General features: G+C 38.6%; 1 protein-coding gene across 1 annotated transcript; it reads left to right on the forward strand.

Moving 5' to 3' along the window:
* Positions 1–5,092: 5,092 nt before the first annotated feature.
* Positions 5,093–11,315, forward strand: LOC148877487 (nucleobase-ascorbate transporter 2-like). Its single transcript, XM_088941829.1, has 14 exons — positions 5,093–5,863; positions 5,978–6,075; positions 6,364–6,540; positions 7,223–7,323; positions 8,022–8,097; positions 8,205–8,264; positions 8,999–9,183; positions 9,798–9,894; positions 9,985–10,071; positions 10,194–10,252; positions 10,340–10,431; positions 10,517–10,594; positions 10,681–10,841; positions 10,949–11,315. The coding sequence occupies exons 1-14, from the start codon at positions 5,773–5,775 to the stop codon at positions 11,159–11,161; spliced, it is 1,575 nt and encodes a 524-aa protein (XP_088797955.1). The 5' UTR covers positions 5,093–5,772; the 3' UTR covers positions 11,162–11,315.
* The last annotated feature ends 528 nt before the right edge of the window (positions 11,316–11,843 follow it).

Consider the following 11,843-nt stretch of genomic DNA (forward strand, 5'->3'; position numbering starts at 1 on the left):
CTTTGAGGCGGTTCCCTTGCCTAAGTATCGAAGCGAGCTGGTTATCCGAGCTCGCGAGCTGGGATAGACTTAGATTGGAGTTCCCTTTCAGCATATTGGGGTCCTTGAGCTCGTGCTGTAGCGATCTCGTTCCGTGGTGAGCCGTAATGAAGCGAGCTGACCTCCGAGGACTTTTACAAGCTCGTTACTCGGTTGAAGCCATGCTGTCATGCTAAGCTATTACTTATGCCAAGTCACGTCCACGTGTCGCCTTCTTAGGAGGTCGGGTCAAATCACCCTCCATCAGTCAGCTTGCAAACAATTGTATTTGATTAGAACTTTGGAAATCAATTATCAAATGGTGTTAATACCCAAGTGATAAAGGAAGATTTGGCCCGATCTCGCAATCACTCCATGTGGCAAAATCAAACAGCTCGAGACAAACAGCACACCCAAGGCACGGGCATCAAAGGGAGGAACCAGCGGTCCGAACTCCCTACTAGGAGTCTGAGCTCCCTACTAGGAGCCCGAGCTCCTTACAAAGAGCCCGAGCTTCACAAGGTAGTGACCTGAACTGGCCCGCCTCATGGCAGTTCGGGACGCTCCCCTATCCGAACTCAAGGTTTCATCTCGCTCACCATTCCAGCACTTCGCCTCCGGGACGCCAGACTGACCAAACATACCATACCTGACCGAGGATGTCCGTATCCAAGGGCGGCACACTTGACTGATTTGGGATCTAACGCTTGATAGCCACACTTCAAACGGCCTCTTGCCACCGCCACCTGCCACCATCGTTACCAGTCGTAGAGACGGCTCCGACAAAAGGAGCAGTGGCGGTTCTGCCCAGCCGGAGGGGATGACATCCGAACTGGCAGGAACTCAAAAATAATCATGCCCGATTTGATAGAAGCATGGAAGTGAGTGCGCGAGGTGGCTATAAAAGGCTCCCTACCCCCCAAGAACAAGGTATGCAAACTCTGTGCTATCTGGTTTTATCTTGCCTTTGAAGGATTCTAACTTGAGCTTCGGAGCCTCCATACCGGGTCTCCCCTGGAGCTTCCTCATCCTCTCCGTTTCAGGTTCCCCGCAGCTCCGTTCAGAGGCAAGGTCATTGACAGATAAGACCAGCCGGGTTGCGCACCATCACCAAGAAAGTGCAAACTTATGTATTTAATGACTTGGGATAGAAAGCCAAAGGAGAGTTCACAAGTCACAACCGATTCAAGATTATCTCCCTATGTTATTGCTTCTGCAACTTTCCCCACCCTTTTTTGTAAAATACACACACACACACACACATATATATATATATATATATATATATATATATATATATATATATATATAGATAGATAGATAGATAGATAGATAGATAGAGAGAGAGAGAGAGAGAGGGAGAGAGAGAAGGGGGACTAGGAGAAGAGATTGGAGGAAGACTTACCCCACTGAATTCTGTGTTGGAGTGTTTGGAGGAGGAAGACAATGAACAGTAATTTCGGCTATCTCACATTTAAAGGGGCAATTTGGTCAAAAAATGATTTTCTTCTCCCGCTCACTATTTTTGTCATTATTTTAGAAACATATCTGATTGTCAAATAACCAAACTTGGTCATCTATTTATCTATCTATCTATCTATCTATCTATAGGGTTTGACTATGATATTGGAAAGATACGAAAAACTTCTGACCAATCAATTGGAATTATGAATGTGGTAGCCAATCAAGTGCTAGTGTGCATGTGTGTGTGATTTATAATTGATAAATTTAATTTTTATATTTATATACATTTAGTATACATGCTTAGTAAAACAATTAATTTTTTAAAACTTTTTAAATTTTTTGATCATTTTAAACAAAATAAGATGGATGAGAATTAAATTTGAACCCAATCTAAAATCCGATATGTCAGATTCGAATTGGATTCAACTCTAAGGTTTGATGCAGATGTAACTGGATCAAATCTGATTACAACCCTACACACTAGACACATGATTGGTGTTAGTTAATCAAATCAGCCTTGCCCGCACCCCAGGCCTCTGAAATCTCAGCCTAAACGTGACTTGTCTGGACATCTCATATTTGGATTTTTGGGGCATATGAATATGATGGGTACAGAGAAAGCCTGAACATAAAGGCCTAGGCCCAAATTTGAGAATTTGTGGGCTGGGCTCAGAATTTTGGCCACCACGGGAAAGAAACGGAAAGGTTGGAGTGTTAGAGATGTGGAACCAACCGGCTCTTCTTACAGTCTTACCTGATTGTAACATGTAAGGGTCTGTTTGGTTTACAGTCGGTATTAAAATTGGAATTGAAATTGAAATCCTTTAGAATCAGAATTGAAATAATTTATTCTTATAGTCTGTTTGGTTCAGACAAGAATCAGATTGATAATTAGAATTAGTTGGAGTGGGATTTTAGGAATGACCATTCCCTCAAGAGATCGGCTTCATTCAGTGCAAGGCCCATTCGAACAGCTTTTACAGCCTTGCATCAGGAGCATCTCTGTACTTCTATGCTTTATTTCATGGGGAGATATTCCCAATGCAAGGCTATGATGGTTGTTTGAACAGGCTTTGCTCTGACTGAATCACATTTCTTCCCTCAAATGACCGAATGACACTCCACCAGAAATGAAAATAGAAACCAAACCGTTGAAATTAGAATGGCTCATTTCAATTCCATTCCAGACCCCTATTCTAGTAAACCAAATGTAACCTAGTATTTCTATGGCCACACTTCTTTGTTTTGTTTTTTAGTTAACCTGAACAAATTAAATGGGGCTGCAGCTACACAAAGACGAGGATAGAACGTCCCCAAAATATCATCTAAAAAGCCCAAGGACACAAAGACAAGTCTAACAAATCAGCCCCAACCTGAATTGGCAGCTCCAATCAAATTCATCAACCCGATACTGTGGACGGTTTAAGCAGACTTCTTTTCATAATTTATTAGCTCCATACTGTGGATGGCGACTGGCGAGTTCATCAATCCGTTATCCTCCCAGCCAAGTAACCCAAGGTTTCAATAAACAAGCTCACTTGATCAATTCGAACCAGTCCATGTGGGCCTTACAAACGCCCCACATGCACATCTCAGCGTGCATTGAGAACGAATTCATATCTCCGCCTCACAGGGAGCTGCCCCACAGTACATTCCCGTTGTGTATTGGAAATATCTCCCAATGATAATACTAGTCCTGATGATGTCATCATTGAAAAATATTCCTAATACACGACGAATATGTACTATGAGGCGTTGTTGGGCGGAGATATAATCTCATTGGGAACATCTCCTAAAGCTGTCAATGGAAAATGTTTGTTAGGATATGCTGTGGGGCATTTGTGGGGAGCTCTCTATGGAGCGCAGATGTGAATTCGAATGATCTGGGCAGTGGGCACATCCCCAATATTGTTATTCATTGATAGAAATTAAACAAGGGTTTTGTACTTTTGTATCTGCTTTATCAAAAAACAAAAGATGTGTCCAAATTAATCCCTTTCCCCTGCAAAACTTTGGATGTCAAATGTTCAACAGCTCACTGTCTCTCTCCACTTAACATTTAGGGCCTGTTTGGGAGGGCTTCAGTATTGATTGAACTGCTTAGGAAATGCTATTAAAAATAGTTTCACCAGAAACTTGGTTTTTGCAGTTTATACATGTGTATTATTAACTTTCCAGGTTTTTCACCACACATGACTTCATGGCTTTCCATGCAGGGCCTACCTTAGAACATTGGGAAATTGTTTAAAACTCAATGATTTTTCAGCATTTCTCTTAAACTCACCACGATTTTTTAAAACATCCAAGGGATCCCATGTCAATAAGTTTTGTTTTCCAAAACTCACCATCTATAGAGCATCATCAGTGTATATTGGCAGAAGTTGTCCACATCAACATAAATGCAAATTTCATGACCAAACTGCCCCTGAATGGCGAGTCAGCCTTATTAAACATATGTTATGACTAAAATGCCCAACTACCTTATATATAAGATTTATGCTGGTTGAGAGATGTTTTGCTCTCATTGTGCTGCTTTAAAGTATTCCAAGGATACTGAAAAATAGGTTTTGGGTTGAATAATAACATGGGTAGTTCTGAAATATTGAAAAATAGGTCGAATATAACAAAGGGTAAAATAATAATTTACTAATTCCTGTAGTCTCTTTAACGTCAAGTTACTGACATGCCCTCCTTGGAAGTTTTGAAAAGTTATGATGAATTTAAGAGATGTTAAAAAGTCATGGTGAATTTTAGACAATTTCCCTAGAATATTTAAAATAAATGCTGTCAAATTCATGAAAGATATATTCCCAATATGCAGTTGGATGTCCATATTTTTGCATACAGATAAAACTGTCAATGGGTTAAGGTCTAAAACTTGATGCAATATATATGGATATTACACATATATAATTGGGATAAGGCTTATACCACAAACAATTATATAAAGTTTGGATGTCCATATTTTTGCATACAGATAAAACTGTCAATGGGTTAAGGTCCAAAACTTGATGCAATATATATGGATATTACACATATATAATTGGGATAAGGCTTATACCACAAACAATTATATAAAGTTTATTATCTATAAATTTAATATTTTATATTGAATTCGACTAGCTATGATACCGGAAAAATTTCCCACCAATCAATTGTAATTATAAAAGTGGTGACCTGTTTGGTATTAATCAAAATTCACAAAATCGCTTTGATTGGTACCGTGTCTTTCAGGAACCTTTTATATTATATAAATATATATTCATTTTAAACACAATAAAGCTGATCTGAATGTGTGATCATCCCATATATTGGATTTCAAGTTTTAAATTTGGATACGGATATGGTTAAATCCGATCCCAATCCAACCCATTATAGCCCTAGCTGCAACCAACCATACCTTTTAACAGTGTTATTGATGTATGGAATTCATATAAATTAAGCTGTCAATAGGGAATAATACCCTGTAGAGAGGACAGATGTCGAATATAACTCCCATGCATGAAGCAATCAGGCATACAAGAAGAAACTGACGAGGAACCCCAGAAAGGGTCATCCGTTGCTTTTCATTCAATAGGAATAAAAAGGTTAAACTTTTTATCTTCACAGTGCAAAAGAAATGAAAATATGAAGAAAGAATGAACCTTCACTTGTTGTGAATAATAATACGAGTCTCAAAGCCTGGAGCATTAATGGTGGTGCGGTGACTGATGTGAATGGTTGATTGTATCTAAATCGTTTTTTGCAGTGTAGAAGCAGCAGTAACGGTAACTTTTGCTTTGAAAATTCCTTTAGGGGTAATTTGGGAATATACAAGTTAAACGGTAATACTTGAAATCAAAGGATTAAAGAAAAGTTTAAAACTGGAAGGAAACTCATGAGGTGAGTGGGTGGCCAATGCATTTCTTTCCCCCCATGAGTAATGCTAGCCGTGACTCATTTCTCCTCCTTTTTTCCTTTTTTGCTTACCTTTTGCTTTCTCTGATTCTCTTTCTTACTCATTCACAGTCCTGTTTTCTCACTTTCTTTCTTGCTATCCTGCTTTTCTGTCCTTTTAGTATCAATAATTCTTCAACTTTATTTCCATATACCTTCTCTCTTTCTGATTGATTGATTCATCCAAATACTCAATATCCCTCATTTCTTTTGATTGATTCATCTAAATTCCATCCATATTCATCCAAGTGAATCTCTCTCCCTCTCCCTCTCTCTCTCTCTGAGTTTTCAGAGATACCCATTTTGGTTTGCTGGAAGAGGAACAAGAAGCCCTGTTAGTAAAGCTTATCATCCATGGAGGCCCCAAAACCAGAAGAAATAAGCCACCCACCGATGGATCAGCTCCAAGGATTCGAGTACTGTATTGACTCCAATCCTTCTTGGGGTAATCTCATTTCTCTACTTCCACCCTCCATCACTGATTGATTCTTTGTTTCTCAGTTTCTCTTTTATTATTCTTAGTTCTACTTCTAAGTGCTACAATGTGTGTCTGCAACAGGGGAGGCAATTGCTCTGGGTTTTCAGCACTACATCCTGGCTCTAGGAACTGCAGTTATGATTCCAACTATGCTTGTAAATTATATCGGAGGAACAGACGTGAGCACATTTACAAATCCCCTTCATTTTTTAAACTACATCAGTATTTCTTTCTGCAATTCTATAGGATTTATAAGAGAGGAATCAAGCTCAATACCCAAAGTGAAATCTCTTTTTTTTTCTTTGTGCACTTCTTTTCAAGATAAAGATCAAAGGAACCAAAATCAGCATTCCTTTCTATGAATTCTCTTAATGGGATTGTGTATTTATTGAATTTTCAAGGTAGAATTGTTTTACTTTCATTGTTTTGTAGTTTCATGTTCTGATAATGGATGGGTGGATCATCAGGACGATAAGGTGAGGGTGGTTCAGACTCTGTTATTTGTTGGGGGCATTAATACACTGCTCCAGACGCTATTTGGAACACGGTTGCCTACTGTTATCGGAGGTTCTCATGCCTTCCTCGTTCCAATCATCTCCATCATCCATGATTCGTCCTTGTCTCAAATCCCCGACCCTCACGAGGTTAGTGAGCCCCATGAATTTCCCATCTCTGTCTCTCTCTCCCCCTGTCTCTCAGTTCTACTTTTTCTCCTACTTTTGTTTCTTACTTTCCTTTCATTTGATAATGATAAAGGACTGAAGCTGTACTCCATTTGCTAACGTGAGCATAATGGACCAGTTTACGTTAGTGTATTTACGTATTACATGCATAAAGATAAAAAGATTGAGGTGGTTTTGGCTTCCTTTAAAAAGGCTTTAACAAGTTTCCGTCCACACTACTTTTTTTTTTTTTATTTAAATAAAAAATAAATGAGAAAAGAAGAGGTGGGGAAGCAGAGAATTCTGACTCCTCAAACAAGCAGCAAACAAACAAGCTGTCAGGCCAAACTTTTGACTGTACTGTGTGAACCTGGCTGACTCGGACGAGTTTGGCGGTTCTTACCGGTATTGAGATCAGCGAGATATTGTATAATATGCTAAGGAACGTAGAAGATGATGCTCCTTTCACCCCATATGGCAGGATGGGTAGGACAAATCGGTTAACAGTGTCCCATGAATCAGTGTTGCTGTACAGTAGAGCTCTTAATAAGTGTCTATGCAGGCTTTGCAGTTGGTGAATGATAGGCCACCTGGCAAAATAATCTGTATGGCTGATATGGAAAGCAGTACTAAACACGTGGTAATTTATTATTTTTTTTTGTAGAGATTTATCCAAACAATGAGAGCAATCCAAGGAGCTCTTATAGTGGCATCAAGCATTCAAATTGTACTGGGCTACAGTCAGCTTTGGGGAATCTGCTCCAGGTTGAACTCCATATCCAACTAAACCATGCTTTATTTCACTCATTTTCTACTAGTCATAGAGGCTGTTTCCCTTGAGAGTTTGTTAAACTGAAACAGTAATCTGAGTAATGAACCACTATTTTCATAAAAGCTTGAAAGGTGCCCATGTATGTGCTACACTCGGCATTCAGACTGAAGCAAACTTTAATAAGAACCATCTTAATTTAAGATAACGTGGACACAATGGTGTGGAATGATGTGCATTCTCAAATAGCCATTGAGCCTAAAAGCTTAAACTATTAAGTGAGGTCCTTGAATAGGTTTTATTCTCTAACATGCCCCCTCACACGAAAGACCATTGGGCTTGAAGTGTGGACAGCACAGGCTCACCCATACCTCATGCTGAAACTTAATTAATTATAATAGGGGTGATGAGAATCAAACACTAGACCATTTGGACAAAGTGGCTCTGATACCATCTCAAAGAACCATTGAACCTATAAACTTAAGCTATTAAGTGAGGTCCTTGAATAGGTTTTATTCTCTAACATGCATTAGCATTTCTCTACCATGTTTACTGCATTTTTGTTGTTCGCTGCTGGATTGGGTGTATCATGCATTAGTTTACTCAAACTGCATATAGATTTTAAAGTGGCAATATATCATTGAAAATTTCTTCAGTATGTAGGTGAACGAAATTAGTTTGTTTGGCGTTTCAGGTTTTTTAGCCCACTCGGAATGGTTCCAGTGATTTCACTTGTGGGATTTGGACTATTTGATAGAGGCTTCCCCTTGGTATTGTAACATTGTTAAACTAATTTCTATGTTTGGACTTTGAAATTCCCCCCTCTCCCCAATGTAATTAATTATTGCTTGCTTTTCTGAATCTTGTAATGTATCAGGTGGGCAAATGTGTAGAAATTGGGGTTCCCATGCTTCTCCTATATATCGCATTTTCCCAGGTAAAACCACCACCAAGTTAAGCACATTTCAATGGGTTAAACTTACATGTTAATCATTGACACAATGTGAATGTGACACATTTCAATGGGTTAAACTTACATGTTAATCATTGACACAATGTGAATGTGACATTTTTGTTTTGCTTATTCACTCTCCATTCTGTTTGTAAATCCCCCAAAGTTTTTGCGTTGGATTTGATACAGATCTTCCATAGACTTGTATTCTTCTCATCTGTCCAGTCAGGTAGTTAAACTTTATGGACTTGAAAAGATGTATAACTAGTATTATTTTTGAAACCCCAAAGATCAAATTGATTAAAAACAACCCAGAACAATACATTAGTGGGCCATGGGGACATGGACCCATGTCCATTGAGAAGAGCATAAAACTGGAAGTAAACACTTCCATTTTCTTGAAGTGATTTTGTAGGGTGCACAGACTTGATACAATATCAGTTTGAATTGGATTATCACCTTTCAGTGGTCAAGTATCCTACATTTACTTGGCCTAACATTTTCATGGTATATCTTATTGGCCAAGATTTGTCGAACAGTTCGCCTACCAAATGGATCCCTACTGCTTTAAGTAATGGGCATTTGACTCATTCAAAGAGTCAGGTTATTGCATTTTTTCTGGAAATAATGCCTCAGTTAAGTTGCAAACAAAACATTATGATTAATGGAGTAAAAATGTGACCTCTCACACTCTCTTTTATTGTTGTACTTGTACACAGTATCTAAAAAATTTCCAGGCAAAACATGTACCAATATTCGAGCGCTTCGCACTAATAATTTCAATCACTATGATATGGGTGTATGCACACATTTTGACAGCAAGTGGTGCATATAGGCATCGCCCAATTATCACACAAGTCAGCTGCCGAACCGACAAGGCCAACCTCATTTCATCTGCACCCTGGTTGGTACCACAATAATCTGCTATCTGTTTATTTATTTAGTCATGCTATCAAATAAGAATTATTAGGCTTATTTCTGCACATACAGAGTTAAATGCCTTCATCCTCATAACAATTAGATCATTGACATTGTCTTCTCATCAGTTGCATCTTGTGTGGGTAATAGAGGTAGCTACTGAGCTTTGCAAGATGACCCAAAAGTTATGTGTAGGTCCCCATACACAAGGTATGGGATTTTTGCTATGACCAAGCAAAATTGCAGAGGGTTCATGGGGAAACATCTGTGATCAGCTCCCCATGTACAAAACCTTAATATGCAAAAATGACAGGGAGTTTCTTTTACATTAAACCATATAAGAAGGAAAATGTTGTAATAGAGCTAAAATGCAGTTGGCATGATTTCTAATTGCCTGCCTCCATAGTTTCCTGTCCTGTGAAAACATTCATATAAATGTGGGAATATTCTCCCAGAACTTCTGAGCCAGAAGGACATGGAAAATCATTTGGGATTATTGGCCCACAGAAATGCAATAGCTAAGACCAGAGCTTGTTGTAGTTATGCATTCCTTGGTTAGTGCAGCAACATGACTTCACCAGTTCGTTTCTTGTAATGCAGGATAAAAATCCCATATCCACTGCAATGGGGTGCTCCCACCTTTGATGCTAGTCATGCTTTTGGAATGATGGCTGCTGTTCTAGTCTCCTTGATTGAGGTACTACCTGCGGCATATTTACAAGAGAGATGGAATGAATACACAGAGATAAGGGTTAAATGATATTAACTATAATATGTGATTTGGCAGTCAACTGGAGCATACAAAGCAGCATCTAGGCTGGCAAGTGCCACACCTCCCCCAGCTCATGTTCTTAGCCGTGGTATTGGTTGGCAGGTGTGTAGTTGATGGATTCTTTAGGATATATAGGACCTACTTACATGCAAAAAAAAAAAAAAAAAAAAAAAACCTTCTTTTCTTCCACATGTAGATAATTTTACTAGAACTTTTTATTACAGGGAGTTGGGGTTCTACTGGATGGACTCTTTGGAACAGGAACTGGATCCACTGTGTCTGTGTAAGTAGATACTACATCTCATTGATGAACAGTCTTCTTACTTGTTCCAACTTGTGCTAGGCATTAATCAAATTATTGGACAAATAGAGAAAATGTGGGTCTTCTTGGAGCTACTCGAGTTGGGAGCCGCAGGGTTATTCAAATCTCAGCTGGGTTCATGATATTCTTCTCAATCTTAGGTTAGTGATAGAAAGTTACTTTAGCTGACTTGAAACTCTTCCTTAATCCTAAATTTACTTAAATCTAATCTCCTGCTGCGAACAGGGAAATTTGGAGCACTGTTTGCATCAATACCCTTCACCATCTTTGCCGCTGTTTATTGTGTCTTATTTGGACTTGTTGGTTTGTATCCTTTTCTGTGGATTTTGGTATTGTGGAATCTTCTATCTCTCTCTCTGTTCATGACTGGGGTGTTCTTCTATTGTCAGCATCGGTGGGACTGTCATTTTTGCAGTTCACAAACATGAACTCTATGCGGAACCTCTTTATCACTGGTGTTGCCTTATTCCTAGGACTGTCTGTTCCTGAGTACTTCCGTGAGTACACTCTCAGTTCCCATCATGGACCTGCTCACACCAATGCTGGATGGGTGCGTCTCTCTCTCTCTCTCTCTTCTGTGTGTATGTGCAGTGTTAGTTTTCAAATATGTTTCTACTATTCTAATTCATGCACTGGATTTGGTTTTCTGTTTTGCAGTTCAATGACTTCATCAACACCATATTCTCCTCCTCCCCCACTGTTGCACTGATTGTTGCGGTTTTCCTTGATAACACTCTTGACTACAAGGATACTGCTAAAGACAGAGGGATGCCATGGTGGGCCAAATTCAGAACTTTCGGGGGAGACAGTCGGAATGAGGAGTTCTACACCCTCCCTTTCAACCTCAACCGTTTTTTCCCTCCGGCATGACTTGATGCCAATAATTTTAATGAAGAAAATGAGGAAGTATATGTGCCACAATCCTAGTGAAGATCGGTGAGGTGTATGTTTTGACTTGAATTTTTTATTCTATGTATATTCAAATGGGCTATTTGAATGAACTTAATCTAATAAACTATTCTATACTATTCTATCTATGTGTATTCATTCTTTTAGGATGTGTTCGGTTTGAAAGAAAAGGTAGACCTTGTATTGGGTGGTTCTCTATCTTTTTCTTTCAAATCAAACACAAACTTGATTAAGAAAATGGAAAAATAAGCACGAAGAAGGAAAAATTCAGATAAAAAGGAGTTCTTTTCGAAGATACAAAAGAATTTGCGAGGAAGATGAAATTGAAGTTCTTGTTGGATATTTCTCAGAGAAATGTAACTTTTATGAAATTTAAATTAATGCATCAATATCTCACAGAAATACAAACCGAGTCTCAAGAAAAAAAGATGCAAATTAAATTAGGTTTAAAATATTGGTAGGCACAATGCTAAAAAATTGCCTATGTGGCGTTTTGAATATAATAGATATTTAAGTTTTGTTCTGGGCTTTTTTTTCATGAGAGATGACTTCCAAGGCTCAGTTTAAAAGAAGTATAAATACAAATATTTACAATATAAATACATACAAAATAATACCAAATATAAGGTTTTGCACACTAGAT

Source organism: Nelumbo lutea, chromosome 1 (assembly GCF_056320005.1).
Source record: "Nelumbo lutea isolate HS-2025 chromosome 1, American lotus-T2T, whole genome shotgun sequence".
Lineage (NCBI taxonomy): Eukaryota > Viridiplantae > Streptophyta > Magnoliopsida > Proteales > Nelumbonaceae > Nelumbo > Nelumbo lutea.

Coding starts and splice junctions, on each gene's coding strand:
- LOC148877487 (XM_088941829.1), top strand. CDS start 5,773: ATGGAGGCCCCAAAACCAGAAGAAATAAGCCACCCACCGATGGATCAG. Junction 6,541..7,222: donor AAATCCCCGACCCTCACGAG/GTTAGTGAGCCC, acceptor TTTTTTTTGTAG/AGATTTATCCAAACAATGAG. Junction 10,253..10,339: donor ACTGGATCCACTGTGTCTGT/GTAAGTAGATAC, acceptor TTGGACAAATAG/AGAAAATGTGGGTCTTCTTG.